This window comes from Wasmannia auropunctata, unplaced genomic scaffold, assembly GCF_000956235.1.
Source record: "Wasmannia auropunctata unplaced genomic scaffold, wasmannia.A_1.0 LD336076.1, whole genome shotgun sequence".
NCBI lineage: Eukaryota > Metazoa > Arthropoda > Insecta > Hymenoptera > Formicidae > Wasmannia > Wasmannia auropunctata.
The window spans coordinates 2,673,820-2,698,530 of NW_012026814.1; the positions used below are offsets into that span (position 1 = coordinate 2,673,820).

The 24,711-nt window shown below is 43.4% G+C and overlaps 1 protein-coding gene across 1 annotated transcript in view; it reads left to right on the top strand.

Annotated features, from left to right (window-relative positions):
• The window catches only part of LOC105449278 (protein turtle), a 195,533-nt gene that overhangs the window by 136,396 nt on the left and 34,426 nt on the right, over positions 1 to 24,711 (top strand). Inside the window, exons 4-5 of the mRNA XM_011688397.1 lie at positions 17,971 to 18,078; positions 19,554 to 19,757. Of these exons, the coding sequence (XP_011686699.1) occupies positions 17,971 to 18,078; positions 19,554 to 19,757 (312 nt within the window). The remainder of the gene's footprint in view (positions 1 to 17,970; positions 18,079 to 19,553; positions 19,758 to 24,711) is intronic.

The following is a 24,711-nucleotide window of genomic DNA, read 5'->3' on the forward strand; positions in this document are numbered from 1 at the left end:
TTTTGTAAAGCGTTTCCATCGCGTGTCTGCGCGAAGCGACAGCGTAACACCCTCGCATAGCATGTGACATCGTCTCTCACTTCGCCGTCTCTTCACACTATCTGATATCGTTGAGTCATGGAAACTCCATTTCCGACGAACGCGCGACAGCACGTCGTTGCGCGTTCAACAATAAACTCACGGGGGTGAGTTTTGTTTATCGCCTTTAAAGAAAATATTACGTTTCAAGCGCGTGCGAGCGTATACAGCGAGCGACCCTTCGCGCGCCCGCTTCCACTGCATTATGATTAATGCACGCCAAGCGCACCGCGTTTAGGAATTTGCTTTGTGCACACCGTCTGATTAACGAGCAGTCTACCTACACCGCGGCACTTCGTCACGATTAAGTAAAGCGGTCGCGAAAGAGGTATAGAGGAGAGGTCGCGTAGAGAAGGCGGACGGATGCGAAATTTTTATTCAACGGCGCGGTGGTCACATCTGCGAAGTTAGCGCACACATTTTTAGAATCCCGATACAATTGATAGAACCTTGGCGCTCGGCCAAAAAGTTCTAGGCTCGTATTTATAGTCCCGTTTTTCTACCAAGACGATCACAATTCTACCAAGATCTCATCTTGAAATGTGATACGGTTTTATCACCGGATCTTAAAAGACCGAATCTTATAAAATTTGATATTCTTTTAATAGAATTTAAAGGCCGCGCGGATTATTTCGGCATATTTCGTAAATATTAGCACGCTTTTTCGTTTTCCGCGCTTCGCTTGTGTTACACTTTTGAGATGAGATTCCGTATAACGCCTATAAATCCGAACCTCGGCAGTTTTTGATATTTCAAAAAATAGTTCCGGCGATTAAATGTGGAACTAGAGAATCGAAAATTTGAGGTTTTATCTTTACAGAGATGAGAGACTGTTACCCAAACTGAATTGAATATAGAATTCGGTTTGCTGCAGTGTGAGTAGTAATAGTACTCGGTACACGATCTGGTATGCGCTTAGAGACTGTCGTGCGAGCGGATATCTTTGCAAGAGACAAGGGTGTGAATGGCGCGAGATGAAGAATAAAAATGTTTTCAACGAACGATTCGCGTTTGGACTTTATCACAGTTTGAAGCGGACGACAAGGGCTATTCGTCTTGACGCACTGACGTCGATATATTGAAACGGGGAGAAAAAAAAAGAGACGGAAAGACAGCGTGTTCTCATCTATTTGAAGGACGAGAGAAGGAGAGGGGGGGGAAGGAGCCGAATAACTTGGCAAATTTTCCAGGCGTGTGGAAGAACTCGTGTGTTCCGCGGGGGATATCCGTCACGGTCTCCGCTGCAGAACGTTGGTGTCGATATCACCGGTGTTCGACTTCCAATATTGGAGCAACAGTGTGACCAATTCTTCTCTCCTCGGTTACGTAAACCAGTGCAGAGTATCGAGTTCGGCGCAAAACAACAGACGTAATGTCGGATCGACAGCCAGTCGATACACGATACAGCACCACTCGACTCGTGTAAATCCGCTGTAAGTTCACTCGGCCACAAGCGCGTTCTTAGGATCCTCGGTTTATTGGAAACTGTGGGTCGGCACGTCGAATGGAAAGGAAAAAAAAAAAAAAGAAAAAAAAAGACAGGAGAGAAGTGCCGATGGAACATGTTAGTCTCGGGAGTTATATTTACTTGAATCAACTCTCTCCCCTCGATGAGCGGTTGGAATTACGGAGAGCCGAGAGATAAAAACCGATCGCAAGTGCAGAAATATCTTTTTGCAGAAATAACATTTCAGAAGGAGCAACAAACGTGATATTTCTGCAAAATCTAACTCATGCACGATCCTTTAAAGAAATAATATCTTTAAAAGCCCCGACAAAGAGGTGGAAGAGGGTCGCATCTGGCGCGCGCCGCGCGATAAAGAGATAATGCATCGCAATCAGTTTCAGCCGGGGCTCTCGAAATCGGGATAAATTTAAGTACGATTATCGTTTCTCCCTCATAATCCGCGCGAGCGTTTTCAACGCAAATAATTATTCTCAAGATTATACCCCCTCCCCCCCCCCCCGGGTTTCTCTCCCTCGCCTTCTAATGAACGCGGCCAGTAAAATATGCGCGAACGGTACGTTGGGCCATAATGATCGGGATAAAAATTAACCGCGGCGATAACAGTAAAGTGAAACTAGAGCAATAATAATTTTAAAGCGGATTATAAGACTCCACTTCAACCGAAACCGGTATCCTCAATGCGGCCCGTATTCGATTTGATTCTCCCCTCGTATAGCGGTTTCCTCCGTTTCATGCATATATACATGGTGCTCACGCAAGCATATTCACCGATTCGGAGGGGCGTGTTATTCAAATGATTATAAGCAGCGGAATCGTATAAAACATTCCACGATTTTGTCGCGACGCGTGACTTATGGATTTTTAAACAGTCTCGCAATGCGTGCTGCAATAGTAATTGGTCCGACAGCGCCGTCGAGCGGATATACCATATATATATATATATATACGCGTCGATTATACACACGCGGTGGGAGATCCAAAATTCCTGTCACGGCCACTCGATCGCGAGCACTTGCGAGTTTAAATATTAAAAATGGCACGAATTTCAAACGAATTCCTCCCAGGGCGCCCTGTGTAATCTGCGAGTTACAGGAAATCCTCCTTACGCCACTGAATACGTTCGATTTGCTCGCCCCGAAAGTTACGAATGGAGATCCATCCCATGGGGGCCGAAGTTTTCAGTATCCCCGACCCGGTGCCCGCCCTCGCGGCCCGGATTGTTCTCCCGAAAGGTAATTGATCTGGATTTGCCCGCTCGCGCCTTTCCCCCGCGAACTTTTAATAGTATTTTACTTCTAAGCACGCCGCCCGTCGCCCTGCCCCCGTCGGAGCGGCGACTGATGCATCCACCTCAGCGGGAACGGGATCCCGTCGATCTCGCGGACGCGGGAACTTTTCCTCCGATCGCTTAACGGGAGGGTAAGTTCCGTTCGAACACCGAAAGAACTACCGAAATTCTTGCTTACTCACTTACCGCCGTAAATGCGACTTCAATGTCGCGGATTTAGCGGCGGGGGAGAAGGGCGAGGACGGGGGATGAGTGCGGATCGTTATCGCGCACGCCGACATCGCGGCGCTCCCGAGGCATCCTTTACCTACTCCGGGTATTTTACTCCGTTTTACACCGCGCGCCGCTTTCCGGCGTTGTAATAATAGAGAGAGGAGAGACACGACGATGTCTTCCCGTAAAATAGCTTTATTAAAACCCCGAAACGTATATAGCTGCGCGTGGCGCGGTTGCTATACGTACCCTTGTAAAGCACACATCGCCGCCGTGCAGTAACGGCCGCGACGTGCCGTTTACATCCCCGTCGTTACTTCGGAACGAAATTACGGTGCTTCTTTCTTCCGCGACGCGAATATCCCGCAACGCGTTACTTTCAGATCTCCGATGCGGATGAGTTCAAACGGAACGACAAGATAGATCTTGGAGGAAAGTGCGCGCATAAATTTTACGGCGCGCTCTGCGGTGCCGCTGAAGTTCTTAAATCCGAAAGATGCGTAACTTTCAATGAAAGCTACGCCTTGGAAATTTCTTTTTTTTTATCGCCGTATACCGCGCGGTAAACAGACATTCCTGTAAGGGAGGAAAGATTGCGCGGGACTTCAATTTGGACGGCTTGAATTCGAGATTTATTCCTCGATACTGATACTCGTATTTCCTTGATATGCAAGCTGCTTTCTTCCACGCAAGATGTATCGGTGAAAATCCCTCGAGCAAACTCCATTCTCCGTTACTTTTCGAGAAACTCTGATCGGAAATTTATTATTAAATCCACTGAATATCGCAAAACGTGACGATTTTAACAATGTGCAGACAAAACATTGTATCGTATTGTATTACCTTACCGTGATTAATATCTCCAATGGCTGTTTATGGTATTAAATTGTTACGATGCATCAGCGACGATAAAAAGTACGGCAAGATCGCAGAAGGCATTGATCCATTACCAAAATTGGTAACCATCGGCGGCGCACCTGTGCGTACGTAATGAGTAAATACGAGCAAGAGCGCAATCGAGTTTTTAGCTTCTATCGTCCGGTGGTTGGACCCTGCGTGTGTAAACACGTGTACGTAAATACGCGAAACTCCGTCACGGGACGCGGAGACGAACTGGTCAGATGAAGTTAATTGTCGCCGGGGAACGCTTGCACCGAACGTCCGTTGATTTTACAGAATTGAACGTTGTGATGGAAAACGTGTTGCCGCGCGCGCGCAGTGAAAAATCACGGGTTCACGGTGCGCACCCTTATCGTAATAAGTCTTCCGAAAGTTTATCCAACTTGGAGTTTCCTCCCGCTATTTCCTCGAATCATTTCTTTGCAACGTACATTTGTTACTCCGGAATATTAGCTTTTTGCGCGCCACTCGCCCGATTGTCTGCTTGATGAATCGACTCGCGATGGAATAAACGCGATCCAGAAGTTGCGCATTTCCTTTCGACTCGACTATACCACTATCGCCCGGGTGAATTTTTGTGTCGATCTTTCTATCGCGGAAATTCGATTGAAAACATACGTGATTGAAGGGTAGATATTTCCTTGATCAAACCGCAGATAAAAAATCCATCAAAATCGAGGGGAGTGCGCTTACCTAGACTGTTTAGATTATTTACACGTCTGGAAAATTATTTGCCAAATTGGTGTAAGATATTCCATCATTGGTATTTAATTATCTATGAGTTTAAAAAATGATTTGTGCTCCATTTCGATTTTTAGGTTTTTTTTTTTACTTCCAACCAAAGAAAGGCACGTCTCCCGTGACGTTCTGTACGAAATTGCAGTTCTACGACGAGCGATATCCACAAAAATAGTCGAGCATAAACATCGGGTATCATCGCATTGTAAAATAACATCGGTGCACTGTTTCAAAAATACGACTGTAAACACCGGCTATTTCGCGCGGTACAAAAAAAAACGCTTAAACAACGCTTTTACTTTAAAAAGCGGTCAAAACCGACCATAAAGGGAAACACGCGTCCCGGATACGTAGACTTTTTCAGATTGTTAGCGCTCCTCGTCGCTTTTGCTTCGCGGTTTTGGAACGCGGGTGAAATGTTAAGCGACTCCGGAAGACTCTTTCGAGTTGATGAAGCTCACGGTTGGCCGTCCCGTGTGCCAAGACAATAACAGTGTAGGGACGTAATGGTACATAAAGAAAAGCGCACAGCCACCGTCCGAAACGATCTCAGATAGTACGGCCAACTCGCCGTCGGGAACGACCGGAAACGACGTTCGAATTCTGTTGCACGAGGTGTTGCGAGGCCTTAATCGTTTCGATCCGACTTTTCCAGCGTTCCGGTAAGTACACAGACGGGTCAGAAATCGCGAGGCATTGCCACCGTGAACGTGACGACGTTCCCTTATCGAATCTACGCCTCGTCCATCCCGATTCTCTGTTTCTCTCTCTCTCTCTTTCTCTCTCGCTTTTTCTTCAACGGAAATAGGGGAATAGAGAAAATAATTGCTTCGGGTTTCTCATTCCTTATTCCATTCTTCTTCCATCCCCCCTTCGCTTCGCTTTTTCGTCTTCGATGTTCCATTATTCTGAAAAACCGGAGTAAACGGAGAGCGCCGGAAGCAGCGCCCGGAAGACTAATCGACGCGTTCAAGATCGGTTAAGTAGAGAACTGGAGAACAAACGGATGCCGTTACACTCCGTTCGCTCCCGATGTTAATTTCGGCGAGGAGGAGAGATCCGCGCATGAGGAGAAGAACCTCGGAGGAGGAAAATCGGCCCGGGAGAGTGCGCGCGGCGGTGTATCGGAAACTCCCGGCGAATTATATCGGCGAACGGCGGGGGCGCTCGGCTTTCCAAGTCGTTTTTCTGCAAGTCTTACGGGAAACGCGATCGGACAGGGGGCGGCGCGTGAAAGTCATTAAGAGACTTATACTTATTCCGCCGCTGGCCAACGAAGCGCGGAATCGATCGCGCCGGTCGACGAGAGCACTTACGTGTATCACGTTTCACGAGAGATTCCATTTAGAAGTTCTTAGGCTAGAGAATATCATGCCGCTGATTCACAATGTATTCACAGTGTAAAATCGATATTAATCAAAAGGCCGTATAGTACCAAAAAGCGAATAAAACTGCATAATGTCGTTAACAATCGTTGAATAATTATAACCTGGTTTTGTTTTATTATATTCGAATTGGGAGGGACGTTATATAATATGAGTGCCCGTGAACGTACGAAAACTCGTTTTATTAAACTCGTTTATTAAATTTTTCATCAATTAATATTAATATCGTATACTTTCTTTTATGCAACATGCTATTATAAGTACGTACAAATGAACGCACAAATAATAATATAATCAATACAATAATAATAATAATATCTTTTTTAATAACAACTTCAGTTAAGTGCAGAAGATATATGAGATGTTGTGTACAAAAGGGGTAGAGAATAGTAACTTAATAAATCAGCGAGAATGCTGCTTATATGTCTAGGCTTTCAATACATAATTAATATAACAGTAAAATCGTAATAAACTAGTGATAATAATAATAATGATAAATTATGCACGGAGATACAATTATAATCGCGGAGGAGGGGGATGATCCAAGTCGTTTGCGAATTCGTCGTGCGCCACACATGACATTGTGCATTCAATCGCAATATGTAAAATAGATTTCCTATCGCGAAGTTTCGTAAGTGAATCCATCAAAACTTTTATAAAAGTTCCGGCAAGACTGATGAGTTTCTCCCTTGGTATCGACCTACCTCAATGCCGATTCTATCTAAGCGCTCCATAGGATTAACCGAGTAGAAATCTGAAACATTCAGCGAAGGACGGAAACTTTTCGGACGCGTCTCGCCGTGGGAGATTTACGTACATGATACATAGCCGGAATATCAGCGAGGGAATTTAAACTGGATTTCCCTCTGTTACATCAGCTACCATGAACTGCTTCGCTCGCGGTGTACTTGTAATTAAGCAAGATTACAGCGCCGAGAAATTATCGCTAATCACGATAAGAGTCAAAGATTATATCATACAATGATATTTCGTGCGCAGTACATTTTGTCTAATAATATGATATATATTTTATATAATTTAAGTATATAGCAAATATATAGTAATATATATTTAAAAACACTGACACATATAATGCAATGGACGCTCTAGTATTTTACTCGATATACTCTAACAGGATTAGCCGCACATTACATTACATGTTAAAACCCTACCCATCGACAGGAACCGTCATAAATCAAGGCGCATCGGCTTATTTCCACGGGACGCGAAAATTCACGTTGGACCGTGTAAAAAATGACGTCAATTTTTCAACGGTAAAAACTTCGCGACATGGAGACTTGGTCGCGACTCGAAATCACATCTACTACATCGTGTATACCATCCGTCGAAGTCGGTGTATATACACTATATAATATATATATATATATATATATATATATATACATATATATGTATGTACGCGCTCCTGTAGCATGATTAATTATCCCGGCGGATACGACCGCGCTACGTCGTCGCCCGCGCGTATCCGCAGAACAAATACCGCTCGATACACCGTTGCAGTGGCGACCCGCGCCGAGATCCGCGTGGATTCGTAGCGCGGCTATCTGCACACATCAGGGCGAAACACCCGGCTGGTATTTGCCAACCCGAGCGGTTCGTGGCTGCGTCCTGATCGCACGGATACACGTCCGAAGCCGGGCGGATAAACCCGGCGGCCGCGAACGCGGTGAAATTAAGACGACGACGGCGATCTCCGGGGTGGGGGGAAGAAGTTCGCCCGTCACCGTCACGGCCGTCGCCGGAGTCGAGGCGGCGGCCGAGTTTCGAAGTCACTTCGCACGTACCGCCACTTGAATCTTATCCGAGCGCCAGGCAAAAATACTCCTGACTGTCCGGGCTGGAAGATTGCCGTCTTCTTCCACTCCGTGAGTACTTCGGGACGTCGGGCAAAAGTCGGCGAAAAGTTGCCTCGCCCGCCCGCTCGCTCGCTCGCTCGCTCTGCGGTTCGTCGCGCCGTAAGAAACGCTCTCGTGGAACGAGAGTTGGTGAAGAGGGTCCGCGACGAAGCCGGACCAAAAGTTCTCGCCGAGTATCGGGACAAGAAACGTCACCGTTGTAACGATCGCGAACTCCCTCTTAACGCGACGTCCGATGATTTAGTGGCCGTCCGTTACAGGGACGCGCTTGAATCTCGGCGCCGGTCACGGAGAACAAAGAATCTTTCTTGTAACATGTACTCGGTCACGTGCGACGTATCTTATTGGAAGCGACAATCGAATACTCTGCGATGCAAGAACTGCACGGTCCCGATATTGACAGGGCCGGGAGGTCTCCTGAACTTCGATTAACCGACGGCAACGGGCTTGTCTATTAATTGATGCCGTAAACTTCGTAACTGCGTGAGTCTGTATAGCCGAGGGTGGCTTTCGGAAAATTAAGCCTGCGCAACCCGTAATTATTCACAATATATAGACAATATAATACATAGACGCAAAAACAACTCTCTTGGCACACGTACGTGGAACGTTATATGTATGTTGGGATAAGCACAAATTTTTAATAACTTTTCTGAAGTAAAATCTAGCGAAATTTAGAAAAGAGGATTAGCTCATATTTCCATTAAGATATTCAATTAATAATTGTGATTAAAAATGAAGAGTATGTTTAAACCATGTTATGAAAGTCCGATGTGTCGAGTTAAAATATTTTATCATTATTTATAACATACGACAGATTTCATTAGCAGAATATCACTTGCACAGACATTACAATAATTATGTAAATTTTCTCGAAATATCCTCTCGTTATTCTCTCTCTCTCTCTCTCTCTCTCTCTGTACTCGATTCAAAATAGTCTACAGAAATTCTCTTCGGGGCATTTCAGTTCAAAGGCCTTTTATAATTTAAAGTAGCAATCAGCCGTCGTGCATAATTTATTGAAACCCTTTAAATGGTATACAGAGGTGTCTTTTATTAGTAAGGATAGCAGTAATTAAACAACATTCCCTCCTCCCTCCTCTGTATTTTGATACATTTTTTCGCATTATTCGCGTGGCTTTAGTATTCCTTGATGGATGCGGTCCGCAAAATCCATGCGCATATCTTCCTGCAACTCGACGAGAAATATTTGCTGTACGCTTCGCCGTTTCGGTCTTTTCTTTAGATACGTTAGATATTTCCGTCAAGCATGAAATATACGAGAGTAAAATATTCACGAATAACGTTGCGCGATATCCGTGAGATATATCGTTTTCTATAAAAAAGAATGGACCGGCCGTAATAGTTCTGATCGAATATTTATTTAACGTCGATTCGGGAGAAAAAAGTCTTGCTTTTTTCGAAATCACGTGATGCGAGAGGTAAATAGCAATAATATTACAGAGAAAAAAAAGGGAACTGGAAAATTTTGTCCTGCTCCTATCCCTCCCATTTTGTTTTCCGGGAATTTTCTCGCCGACTGACGGCGCGAACGCCGAGAGAAACGACCGTGAAAATCGCTACGTCCGTCGTCACGTGTATTTAATTAAACGATACCGGGCGAACGCATTAATCGAGGCACGGTCGATTGGTTATGAGACTTATCTCGAATTGGCGTTGAATTATATAACACTCGCGCCGATTTGAATATTCATACGTGCGTGTGCAAGATAACGTGCACGTGCTTCGCCTACACGCGTGCCTCCGATAGCGAGCACGAAACTTCATCCGTTTCTCGCGCGCGCTTTTTTCTTTTAAATTCCGACGCGCCCGATGAGCCGGTCGAGATAATTACGCCCGTCATCGCGGATGGGATTTATGCGTTTTGTCAATGCACGAGAAATACGCGTCCCTCGGTAATGACTTAATTAATTAACTTCACGGCAGTAAGACGAGAAATAATGTTATTTGGATTTAAACTCTTGAAATTTTTGCACTCTCATCTCTTTGAACTATAATATAATGTTGCAATATCATATTACATTTTTTAAGACTTCTATACAGCATTGTGCGCCGCATCATTCCGGACCGTAATTTCTCTTTGTACAAAAAGCTATTTTTGCTGGCGACATGCCTTTTATTAATGTAAATAATGAAATGTCGCGTAATTCTGGGAGAGACAAAGGATTTTTAAAAAATGATACACTGTACATTTTGCATGCGTTACCGCCATCTATTTAAACTTAACAGACGACATTACAATAACGCAATATACATATTTCTTAATCTAATTTCTTACGTGAACAAATCTAAATTGTAGGTTATATTTTAAAAATAACTCTAGACGCGTTAATGTGTCGATGGCCCTTTAATTCAATTTTAATCTAAGAATTCAATACGTCTCAAAAATAGATTGCAAAGTCCGAGAAATAGAAATTCGATATATCAGATAACACAACCTCCCATACAACGCATCTAATTCGGTCGAAAATTCATTTCGCATCCTATTCCCTTCCCCCTCCCCCCTCGCGACCATGGTATGTTTCGGCCGGACGAGAGGGCGATCCTGTCGAGAATAAAGGACAACCCTATACTAACGTGCAGGCTAAAGGAATAAAGGGGATGAGGATCGGTTGTACCTCATCCTGTTTCACAACAACCAACCCTCAAAATCTCTCTCTCTTTCTCTCTCGCTCTCTCTCTCTCTCTCATTTTGGGAGCAGCGAGACGTGAAAGATTACGGAAAGACGGCGTTGAGAGAGAGGATTCGGACAAAAATACAAGCGTATTAGCGGCGAGAGGGCGGCGCAAAAAGACCGGGACCAAGGAAACAGGGAAGACGGAGAACCTCGGCCGGGGGACGCGCTTCGACAAGTTCGTTGTTCCAACCCCCCCGACGTCGGATTATACCGGATGTGTATCTACGGCGTGTACATGGTCCCTGACCCGAGCACGTACGGGACCAAAGCCCGTCGCGTATACGTGTGCGAGGGAGCGGTACATGAGAGCGGATATTACGCCATGCGGTACACCAGCCCCCCCCATCCCTGTCTGTCTCAACGGTTGTTTTTGCCTCCTCGTTCACGCGGTCGCGTTCACGTGCGATTTTTCGTATATTACCGCGCGGTACGCCGAACGTTCGGTGCCGATTCCGAGGTTTCGCACAAATGTACGGAAGTTCGCGCCGCGTGACTCGTATACTCGAAATTGGGAACGTGCGACGATAAAGTTCATACCGTTGTCTTCGCGCGAAATACATCCGGGATACGGTGTCTGATTCTATTGTTTGCTTTAAAAGGGGAAATGAATTATCACAACTATTCCCTCTTAGTCAACTGTGTGAAGAGTTGCCCTCCGCCCCACTACTGAAAATTCAAAAACGACCATTATCACTCGTTTGATAGTATTTGATAGTCCATTCTCGACGATTGGTATAGTCAAAGTTGTAAATAATAATATGAAAAAAAAGACATACGCGCGTTAGCCTGTCCTTTCGCAAAATATGAATTTCCAGATTGCGTAAGTAATCATAAACTGTAGCATTCGTTTGGTGGTTGTTTTTGTTTACTGACGTTTGGTAGTTCATTCCTCTCTTAGTCGAAGCTTTATCAAATATATAGAAGTCGTTGATGTTAATTTTATATAAAAAATGCAGTTGGTTATATTTATAAAACAAGTCTTTCGAATAAAGGATTAATCAAACGAAATGAAGAGCGTATTTATCAAAAAAAAAAAAATTGTATTTATTTATCTCGACGTCGGACGTACAGTTTTTAGCCGGGCTTTTGCATATTCAAACAAAATTCTCCGCATTCAACAAGTCAGTTTTATATCTGGTTTAAGTTAAACGCGATACATCCGGTTTTTCGCTTTATATAACGCGTCGTATGAATAACATTGTCTCTTAGAAACAGTCGCATAAATACGAAGGTGTCGCGCTTCACGTGGCGATGATACATTGCGCAACACGTGATCGTGAGGTTAGCACGGGGAAAGCGGCACGGCGCAACGAACCTCGTCGGCGACGGCAGCAGTTTCCGAAGCAATTATTATAATAGGGTCTTCAAATCCGTCGCCACACGTAGCGAAGTACGGTGACGCTCTCGGGCGTCGTGTTGCGTCGTGGCTATCCGCCTGAGTCAGCTTCGTCGTTGAGATATCCGTCCCTCCTCTCTCTCTCTCTCTCTCTCTCTCTCTCTCTCTCTCTCTCTCTCTATCTATCTATCTATCTATCTATCTATCTATCTATCTATCTATCTATCTCTCGCTCTCAGCTGAGACAGATCGACGTAGAAAATCAGACAAGAGTCGACCCGCTCGTCTCTTCCTCGTTACTGAGAAGATGCGTTGCAACTAATAGTAACGGTCAAATAGTTAGGCCACGTTGTAAACTAGGAACGATAGGTTACTTGAATACAACATTACGTTACATTCGAAAACAAACACAAGAAATTAAAAGTCGTTACGTTAATTTACTTTCAAAAATTTTATATTATTTATTTATATCAATCAATTTCACGTGCGTAACATAACAAAGTTTATTGAAAAAAAATAGAAGGGGTCAGTGAGACTTTGAAAATATTACAAATTGAATTTGCCGAGCTAGAAAGATCTGAGAAACTATTCTGAACTAGAAAATTATTTTTGTAAATTTATTTAAATAAAACATGGATACTGGTTGACATAAAATAAATTTGTACAAAAATTATTATAAAATCTTAAAATTAAATGATGATAAGACTGCATAAGACAAAAAGTAACGTAAACACGATTACTCTCTATTTTTTTGATTTTCTTCCCTCTATTTTCAGACGATATAAAAATTATACGGTCAGTGATTACTTACTCGTTGCAATTTTCGCGACAGGCAGCTTAATTTTTTCTGCTGTATTTGCGTCGCGCCGTTTTCTCCCGAACGAGCGTAGGAAATTGCGTCGCTGTAAGTGGAAAAGTAAACCCTTTCGCGCGCCTATAGTATTAACCAGTAAGTTAAGTTTGTTTTGCAGTTAAATTGTTTCGCATTAGCGCGCAGTCTTGGCACGTGTACATCTAAATTACTGTCCCGGCTGCAAAACTAATCCGATATAACGGTAACAATGTGAACGAACTCGTTCCTTTCCTTTAATTGTCACACTTCTAGGGCTTTACGGTTACCGGCTATAAGGTTTCACTCGTGCGGCCAGCGTAATATATTCTTATATTGCAAGTGAACTCATATTCCGTACCCCAGCACTTACCTAGCGCTACCCTAGCACCATTCCAGACTTTGTAATAAAAAATATCTAATATACTCCGTAATCCGTTACTAAATATTGTATCACTATGTTAATAATAATAATTTATACATATGACAGGGAATTTTTTTAATGAAAATATATCTAGTTTGTAGTTCAACAAGTAAAACGTATTTCTATTCTCTAGATACTCCTTATAATATATTGATAATATAAGAAGCTTTCGCCATTTTCCAAAAGTTTCAATTAGACGTGATATCTTTCTCGTATACACATACCTCTATCGCCAAAAGGCAACTCTGCTGCCTTTACTATCAGCTACATTTTCCAGAATTTACAGCCAACGCGACGCGAAACTTTTCAAGTGACAGCCAATACGTTTTTCACGACGCTCTTGCGAAACAGCCGCAAGTGCGTTGTACCAAATAACGGTTCTCTCCGTGATGTTCCCGCCTCTCCATCTCACGGGATTAACGAACGTGTTTTGATTCGGCACGTGCGGAAAAAGAGGGAAAGAACGAGTGGTGCAGTATGGGATACAGACGACGGCGCGCGCGAGCGACAAAAGTGAAGCGTTCGCCAAAGCGGAACACGCTCGCGAAACGAATCGGATCACCCCTATTCATCGGCGCAGCATTGACGAAAATCGAAACGGCCGCCCCTTTTAGAATTTTATATATATACCCCTGTGACGCGCGGCCGTGTGCGTGCGCGCGTATACCGACCTAATTTTTTTTTCGCGCGACGTCGGCAGACCCTTTATTTTTTTCGCAGCCACCGCCGCTTTATGAATAAAAAGCGTACTTTTGTCCATGAATACCTCTGTGTATTTCCTGCTGAAATATTTTTCAATCACGGGTGCAATTTTACGCATTCCCGTGACGCAGTTTATATAAATAGCAGTCTAATCGGCCCTGTTGTCACGCGTCGAAAATTAAAAAATCGCTGTGACTGAACTTCATCGGCGCCGCGCTGCATACCATGCATACCGATGGCGCGGCGACCAAAGTAAATCCGATGACAAAAGCGAAATTGCGATCGTAATTTGAGAATAAAAACGGTTCGTTAAGTTGATTCCGATAGAAATATGTAATCAAAGCTCGCGCGATGAAGCCAAAAATTTATTCATGGCGTATGCAAATTATTCATAAGGACCAAGGTATTACGCTATCATTTTCGATCGTATCATATTTTTTTTTATATTCACTTAATTACAATCAGAGAATCGAGTGATGATCGAGCGAAAGGTCGTAACACCGGTGTCTGAAATCTCTCTACGCATTTGCGGAATCTGCAAAAAAAAAACCTATTATGCCGCAGTTGCCGCGAATGTCCGCTTATGACGTGCGATTTCGATTTGAGCCCTTTACACCGCGCGGTCGCGGTATTTTATTTCACCGAAACACCGGTTTATCAGAGCGAAACTTCGCGCGCGACGGCAACGTAAAGTTCGAGACCGAAATCAAATCCCGCACGTTGTTATGGCGCGCTCGGTCGCCGTTAGCACACCGATATGGCTTCATTTGCGCGGCGGCGACGGCGGCGGCAGCAGCAGTAGCAGCAGCAGTAGCACGCGAACCGCAGTAAAATTTTTTTTATGGTCACGGCGGGAGCAAAAGGCGGAAGTAACTTTTTGGAGGCTCAAATTAACCAGCGTAACTGCGGGCACGACAATTACCACCCGATAGCTCGGCCGTCCGTTAATACCCCTTTCTTCCCCGCTCCGCCCACTTCCCCAGCGCTGCATTAATCACGAAAAACAGTTTCGGACTTCCCGGCCGCGCGCCAACGCGACGCCGCGCCGCGCTCTCGATGCTGATGATGCTCCCCGAAATCAAGTGAGCCTTTATAAACAATAAATCTGACCGGTACGCGCTGGTGGCGAAGCACCGCGAGCTCGTGAATGAATTGCGCGTGCTGATCATCACGCGTTGTATGCGCGAGCGAGCGCAATTGTCGGATGGAAATGTAAACTGAACTGTAAATTGCAAAAGGGCGATTCTGAATGCCTATAAAAAAAAATTGATAATGAAGAATAATAATAAAATTACCAATAAATTAAAAACGAATAACGTAATTTAAAATTTGAAAAAACTTTAATAACAACAAATTTGAAGAAAACAATTTATGCCTACTTAATTATCTCGCTCAATTATACGATTTAGTTAACGGTTATTTGCAAAGTAGAATTTTCTATAAAAAAAAACTGCGTGTGTCAGAGAACGGAAAAAGGTTATCTCGTGAAAAGTTAAATTTTAATATTGTATGAAAAGCCTTTATCATGCATCAAAGAACCAGAGTTTCCGTTCAAAACTCAAATCCAAAACCCTACTTGGTACATACACTTTGTTATAACAACTGCATCGTGTGTTGATACTTTACGGAAAATTTCTCGTATAATCGGCTCTGTGAGCTTTGCGTTAACTATATGCAACATAGTCGACCACAAAGTGTACGAGGCACGTTTCAAGCCTCAAATAAGTCGATCGACTTGAGAGACATGATGTATAGATGCAACGCGTATTTTGTGAAACAACTTCACTAAATATAGAATATCGTAAGGATACTGTATTTTATTACGAAAATGATAAAGCTTAATGCGAAATCAATTTCTTTTTGCGTGGCGTTTTCCCAGAGAGTTATATAGATGTTTCCTGGAGGGGGAGAGAAAGAGAGAGAGAGAGAGATCGCGCTGTATCGTCATAACCGTAAATATCTGGTGGCGTTCATAAGTCTAAGAAAGTTATGTCGCGCCTTAGTAATTGAAAAAGGGAGAGAGGGGAATATTAATGGCGCAACAGTGCGCGCGTTAATCGTTTCCGGGCCGCCGGGCTATGAATGCGAGATCTATTTTTACGTTAATCAACGATCGCTAACGAGAGGAACAAATTTAATCATCGTCAGTTCCCGGGTCGAAAAACGGGACTCGCTTTACTTACGGGAAGAAACATATTCCCCGCCGAGAGTAAAATGAGATGTATGAAAAATGATTGCGCCGCGGCGGAATGATCTCGAGCGGTGCGGCGCGGTGCGGCGCCGCTGAAACCGCGTTGCGCGTTGAGCTTTAGCTTTTAGCTAAACGCGGCGGATAATTAGAGGAAAGAAAGTGGCCGACGCGAAGTCGGACGTGAAAGCGCGCGCCCGGAGTCGGGGATAATAAATTGAGTTTTACCGGAGGGATCGGTTTCATTAAAGCACGATAATTCTCGTCAGTATAGAGCAGCCGCGCGGCAGTTTCCGCGGAAATAAATAACGGCAGTAGTGCAGGTGCGCCACTGTCAGCCCTGTCGCGGATTAATGGCGCGCCGCGCTATTGCGTCGCTAGACTACTGCATCGGGCGTCCTTACGGAGAGGGGCTGCGCCTTTAAAAAGAGGTCGCGGAAACCGGCATCGACGCGAGTACATCATGTTACCTTCTCCTTACGCCCGGCGGAGAGGCAATCGAGATACGTAACGTATTACACGGGCGGACTATGATACTGCAAATACTACAAAGGGCTAATACCGATAAATGATGCTTCCCCGCATACCATTTGTCAGGATTACGGAGATGTAGACCGAGGAGAGATGGGGGAAGGAGACGTCCTCGGGAAAGGAAGAGAGTGAGAAGGAGGAATAGGAGGGGGGGAGAAACGGGATTTAAAAATATTTTATTTTACGATTCTAAAAATACTTTTCATGTGAAAAATATTTTTCTGTGAAAATTTCGAATATATACTTGGTTTATTATTGTACGATTGAAAGGGATTGGTAACGAAGTTGACGGCGTGCACAAATTTGAAGTTAGAATTACAGATAGCATTAAAAGAGAAAGATCTGGTATCCGCGGATCCCCTTCTCTCCGTGGTAGTAACAACACATTTGATGTAAGCTGAAGGGAAACCGACTGTATTTCATCAAGCTGCTTTTGATTTCAAAAGCCCCCGTGACTGTCGTGCTTGATGTGCCATGAAAGAAGATTGCAATAAGAATAAAACGCCGCTTCCACTCCAAGTGCAGCACCAAAATAATTCTTTATGCGGCGAGAGAGGGCTGCTAGAGAAGAAAAATAAGCTAGAACGAGGTGGCGTTCTTGAATACGGCCTTCCGGCGTGATTTTTGCGATTGTAATTTTCCAATTACATCGCCCGGGGAATTCCGTCGGTGCGCCGGAGTGGCTCTCCTCTTACAAACGTCGTGAACGTCGCAATCTGATTTTTCCGCGAACTCCGCGAAAGGAGTTTTCCCCCGAATAAACTAATTTACGTAAGAGAATTAAAAAATGTCGCACGCGCGCTCGATGGGAAACGATAAAAAGCGCCGGTTTCCCGGTGACCCCATTCTTATTATTTTAAGTTCCGCTCGCCAGCAAACTTCACGTCCGCCCGATATCTGATATCGCGACAATTCCCAGCTTCTGGACTACTCGGGGGGGGGGAGGGAGGGGGGAAATGGGGAGAGAGAGCAGAAGTGCGCCGCGCGCGCGGACGCATCATCCGGTATGTACCCGCCCGTCAGGAATACATCGCGGCGCGGGCTCTCTCGCGCTGCGCCCCCGATATCGATTTCAGATTTCAATTTAATGCCGTCGCGATATCTCAGGCACGATCTTCCAATACCAATTTCGTGTTATCGGACTTTTCGTGACGTGCCGCCGTGCTCCTCCGCCGCGTCGCGCACGGCCCGGGACAACCCCCGTCCGCGCCGAGTTGTACGCGGCGAGTCGCGCGAGGCTTCCCCCCTCGCCCAGCGCGCGTCATGAATATTCCTCGGCGTTAACTACATCGACATTTCCGTTTCGTTTTCCAGTACCGCCGCGCAAGATTACGATCGTCGACGAGAACGAGAACGGACGTACGATGGTCGGGCCGTATGTGGAGGGCGACAACCTACGGCTCTTCTGCGACGTCCGTGGCGGTGAGTATCGTAAATCGGAACATGGCGCGGTATGTAAAGACAAAATCCTTTTTACCCTCGATAAAACTGCATGAATTTTTTTTTCTGCCCGGCAATGCGAGCTTTGTAACCGTGCCCTGCGGTCGTTTGACGAAGAGAGTGAGATAGAAGGGCGTTCTGGTCGAGATACTCCTTTTTTGCTTAATATAATCTGTACGACTTATTTCTCCATATAAATAAATATATACGTGTGATGTTTTGATTTTTATAATAAAGTAATGTTTCAATTATTATTATTATCACTTTTGACTTATTGTTTACGTAGCAAACTTGTTAATTGGTTCGTAAGACCTCTTGGAATATATATTAATTTATAATATATATTAATTACATGCATTAACATCCATCTATTTATTCTATAAATGTATGTGATAGCCATTAATTACATTATGAATAATATTATGTGAATAAATATTCTCATGATACAAAACGTTGGTGCATATTTGCAGATGAATAATATTTATACATATATATATTGATTGTATTTGTACATTCCATAGCTATAACGTTGATATTTATGATGATTAATATTACTGAAATGATGTTTTGCAGCGTTATTATAAAGTTTTTATAGTTTTACGTTACTAACGGCACTTTGCTTTTGTCAATTTATATAGATTTATGTGGAGTATTTAACAATTCCCCGAGATTAAATTTATAAATTTAACAAATTAATTTTCCTAAAATATTTTATCGTTACTTTTGCATCCTACAAAGCATAAAAAGTTATTAATAGATAGTTTAAAATGCAGAAAGACCCTTTATGTTATAAATCAAATCACTGATCTGTTTCATTTAAGCTTGAATTTTATATTGAATATTCTTTACATTATATACAATAATCAATCTAAACATTAGAATATTCTGTAAACTTGTGTAATATTAATTAATAATCTTTGTTAATTTGCTGTATCTAGATTTCATCGATTATATGCGTTATACAAATTATATGTTGCATTAAGTAATTATTCAGATACGCCACATAATGCGGATAGTTGCGATAAATAATTGCGAGTGTTCATGCCTGTGACCGCCGATAATATTGAAACTGATTGTTTAATGACACTATCTGTTCTCATTCGTAATGAAAGACCGATTCCATTTGCGCCATGTTAACCCTCTCCCTCTTCGCTAATTATAGACTATAATTATTACCCTTCATTATCGTGCTTTTGAATGAAGTCTCGAGTGGTACTCGATACTTGCGCCATTAAATTTACGCGCGTCACGGTAGTTACGCGATACTGTCGAAACGAGCGAAACCATCAAATCACCGTTAAATATCCCTCTCCACATGCATTCGCCGTCGCGTGAAGTTTCCGCCGAAGCGTCGCGATTTTCTCGCCGGAGTACCCCGCGGATAATATTTTCTTTTTCCGCGCGCGACTCTGTCGACAAGCAACGAGCTGAAACGGAGATTTGACCTGTTTCCGCAGGTAAGCCGGCCCCGATGGTGTCCTGGTATCGCAACGACAGATTCGTCACCAATCGGACCACGACGCGGAGCGGCGGCGTGACACGCAGCGAGATCGTTATACAGAACTTGAGCCGGGACGACGTCCACTCGGTGCTGACCTGCAACGCCACGAATAACAATAGGTCGCTTCCGCTGTCGTCGTCGGTCCGCGTGGACATGCATTGTAAGTATTCCAATGCGACACGAATAAAAATTTCGCCCACACTCTCTCGGCTCGGCCCGACCGAGAGCGCCGCGACTACGTCTGAATGAATACACGCGAGATACGCTGCCGCCGGGCACGTTTTATCGACGTTTTTAATTTGCGCGATGTATGATAATTATTGCGCGCGCAATTACCTGCGAGCAACGATAATAACGACGTATCATTACGGCAAAAACTGCGGCGCTTTAAAATATTCATGAGAATTCGCGTGGACGCGCGGCGGATCTCCAGTGTAACGCGAGGGAGCTATTCGGCATGAGTTTCCAAAAGTTGCCTTTCACTGGATTTAATCGTCTTACGGCGACAATGATACGCGAACTTAGATAGATGAACTCCCGATCCTTTAATAGGATAGAAGCTTGAGCGTGTGTTTGAAGGACATGTAATCCCGGACACACTCGGCACGATATTGCATTTACCTTTATCGCTAAAGAGGATTCGTCGAAAGCTTCGAATTGTATTATACACCATCGCGCTATTGACAAACCGCTCGGAACAACCGTGAGATATTTATCGGGATAATAGAAAACCTGATGGCCATTTTTCTAGACCCGTTTGCGAATCGACGGCGAGTGAGCTGCAGGAAGGAAGGAGGGATGAGGGGGAGGGGGAGAGAGGGGAAACGAAACGCGCGCGCGAGAGAAAGAGAGCTCGTCGACGTAGAGACGAGATATTCGGTCGCTCGGCCGGAGCTCGACGGCTCGCATTGAGAGAATATGGGTCCATCCGAGCTTTAGTAAAATAGCAGCTTCTCGCTTCCGCGCGCGGCCGGCCCGTCCTTTAAAAGATTATACTTGATGGAAGGATCTATATTCGCTAACAATGATCGCGCGCGCGTCTTGTTTGAAAACTCAAATCCGTCCTCCCGTTTTGCGATTGTGCGGATTTAATTCCTCATTATCTACGCGTATACGGACACATCGATGTTCGCCGAAAGTCGATAATTAGTATGGGATGGACGATAATGGGTTTAAATTAATAGCAATGATTATAAAATGATGCTGGACGTCAATAAGATCCCATCTAATTACTCTAATTTTATCCCCTGCTCCTCTCCCACGTATAGTTTATATAAAACGATTCCAAAATTAATCCGAGAGGGCGGGAATTTATATCAATTCCGTGCGCTCTGTGTACTTGGTGGACGTAAGTCAATAGGGCGCAGCAGAAAATAAATAGCGATGTGCTTTTTCGGACCGCACGGAACACGCCATAATAACGTTTGCAGTATAGATACCTAAGGCATACACACAGCTATGACAAACATCTAGATCAATACCGGGCCGGTGTATTGATATAGATGTTTGACATCCATACCGATGTCAAATATCCACGCTAATACAAGACAATCTCAATGCATGGATGTAGAACAAACCAATGTGGTCCTGCTGTTTGCAAGTAGCGGGAAGGTTTTGTGTGCACGATTGCGTGATTGATATGTGCGATTTAATACGCTCCCCTTCCTCCGTGTATCTTCGTCAAATATTATCGGAACGAAAAGAAGTATATAGAATACCGCCGATTAATAATTTAATCCCCGAGGCCCTTATCTGACAGTTATCTATCGCGGGCACGTTCGACGAGCCAATAAATATCGGTATCCCTTCGCAACCCCGTAACTCGTACGGTTGGAACGTCGGCACGTAGCGGTGAGACCCGGGGACGCGGACGCATCGGCGATGGAGATGAGATGATCGCGCGGCGTTCTCGCCGCAGCACGGGAATCAGGCTGGACGGCACAATTTACGGGGCGATACGGTCCGGAGGACGTACTCCCGGGTGTTCCCCAGAGGGTGCCTCTGCATTCTTTACGAGATCGGGCCCGTCGCCCGTAGCAGCGATGCGTAAATGGCGCGCCGAAGGGAAAAAGAGGAAAGAGGAAAGAGGGAGAGGACGTTGGGGACGAGGGTGCGAATTCGCCATTAAAGGGTGAATAACGTCCGTGCGAGCGTGGTGCGTCTTCCCGCGGCGTGGAATTCGATTATCTCGGACGTGATTTAAAATTTTCCCGATAGCACGGCGCGGCGACGGGGAAGGGGGAGGGGAGGGTGGCCTCGATGTCGCCACCGCCGCCATCGTCGCCGCCGCCTATCGCCGACCCCCGCAAATTCCGAACTGCGTTATTTTCCTTTTCTTACGGCCAGGGATAAAGGCGAACGTCACGTACGGCTCTACTTTCGCTTCGGCTCTTTGGGAGGCTCCGGTCGCCGTGGAGAAAGTAGATTATCGTGAGATCTTCGATCGCGTTTACAGGGCGTTTACTGATGCTACCATTTTTAGGACGGAGCGACGAGATTGACTCAAAATATACAAACGAAATAACATTTAAATCCTTATTTAAATCCCAAAAATATATTGTGTAATGTTGTGTCAACATTTGTTCCATTCGAATCGATAATACGACCAGAAATTGAGAATTTGTTTGAATAACATTAAATATTACGCTCTATTTTTAGACTTAAAATGTTGCTAGTAAACAGAGTGCTATTTAAATAATAATATTGCGTTACACGATTGCGTGTAATTGCATTGTTTCTATACATGTACCTTACACGCGCGGTTATATTGAATATCATTTTATTATAATATTTTTGTTTTACAAAAATTATAGATTTGCTGCTTTCGAAACTGACCAATTAATTTACATATTGATTGGTTTTCTCTAATTCGATTAGTTCGGTATATAATATTGGAAGTAAAATCATCAGGGATGAACTTTATTTCACCTCTTTATATAATTATTATTTAATTTGTAATTTTTACTACGTTTTTATTATGTCGTAATTTAAACGTATATAACTGATGCATATAGCAGCGCATGCATCGCACAGATAAATTAACCAGTGTATGATAAGAGAAATACGGTAAGGGTTTTACGGAAAAATATAGGGTTCAGCGACTAAAAGTATTGCAGCCGTGAACGCGCCCCGTAGGTAAATGCATCGTTTACGGGAAAATAAAGCCCGCATTAAATACACTTTAATTGTAAAGTCGGCGCAAAAAGCAAACGCGCGCCAAGCCTTCGTGAATTTCTTATAGACGGCGTAAAGTAAGCGTTAGAAGAACCCGAGAGAACCTTCATTAAAGAATACACACAGAGAGAAGTTCAGCCGCGATTTAAAAGCAATGGGACGAAGAGCACAATGGAAACTCTTCTGGCTCCAATTCGAGCTCTAATCCGAATGTAATAAGGGAAAACTTTTGCAGTCGCTCGAACGTAATTAAATGTGCACATATGCGATATTTTTGCCGACTAATTGATTTTCTACCGACTCCCAAGAAAGGAACATTCTCTATACGCGTTGCAAATTTATAATAGAATTTTTCAATCTCTTTCCGTCTTTTAAGAGAAACGTTTAAATGTTTTTATCTACTTTTACATGAATCTTTAAATTTAAGAATAGTATAACGATAAAATATCAGGAATATAACATAAACTTTTTTTACGTACTCTTTAGATATAGTATATAAATATTGAGCGCGTGAATAATTGCAGTTTTTATTCAATTCTTGATACATCACAGCGTAAATTAGATTCGGAAAATTATTACCGTAGATGTATGAGAAAATGTAGAAATCGGATATCGATACTTTTTCAATGTGCAATAGTGAAGGAAAGAGAGTCTGAACGGAAGCAACAAATGTGTAGGCGAAAGAAATGTTTATCGTATTTTACACGATAAAACAACGAAAGAGCGTCATAACATTTTTCTGGGTCAGTGATTACTTTCGAGGAAGCTCGCGGACGAAAGCGCGGCGTGAAAGTCATTCGGAATAAAATCGGTTAAACACGCGACGTTACGTAATAGCAAATTATTCGAGATAACGCGGAATTATCGGTGATTGTACGTTCGGCAAAAAAGACACGGAGATTAGATCCCATTAGCATACGCGAATTGGATCGGAGCGGGGCCGTCGTTCTCAGTTAAATCGATTTTTATCAGGTATTGTTACGCGACGCCCGCCTTTCGAGAACGATTCGAGAGCGAGGTAACACGAACGGGGGGAACGTTTGCCGCGATCTCAAACTGATTTGAATTCCCTCTTTTTTCGCTTAACGATCTATTTAACAGAAAGCGTGGCTTTTATCGCGAGAAATATAAGAAAAACCATATTGCCCCCTCGATTAAGAGCAGAAAGTAAGTATTGAGTTCAAAATTGAGAGAACTTGCGATGTGAAAAGACACAAGTCCAACAATTCCTTCTTATTTCTCCGATAATTTGATATTTATTCTTTTCCATTTTAGTCTTTTTTTTGGAAATATCAGGTATAGATATTTCTCAAAAAAAAAGATCGAGCTAATGGAATATGCATGTACAGAATATGCGGCGGAATATGCATAAAAGATTATGTAGTTAATTATGTACGTTGCAATCTTCTGTGCGCATTCCTTTTTATAGAAATTCGATTTCGATTGATTCGATTGATTAAAGTATACTTATATACTTTTACACGGCAAAAATATTTTTTGTACATATTGATCTATATTTGCGTAATTATAATTATTAAAACTCCTATTACTCCTCTAATTATTACAAATGGCACAAGTTTTTTTTTATCTCCGACAATTAAGAAACTATTTAGCGTCCTAAATTGACTTAAGGCGGAATAAGCATGTAAGGGATATATAATATAATAGCATAAATGTGTAGTTGATACGTTCCCATTTTCCTGCATTTTTTATTTTTACAAAAATACGATTATACCTTTTCGCCTACCTATACCTCGAAAAGATCGGATATTATATATATATATATATATATATATATATATATATTCCAATACATTTGTGCTGTTCTATTTAATTCGTTCCTGCAATTAATGCGATTTCTCACGCGAAGGATTTCTTGATTTTTGACTTTGCTTTTCTTTGTTTGTAATTTTGCGTGATCACGAATATGCACTTCTCAC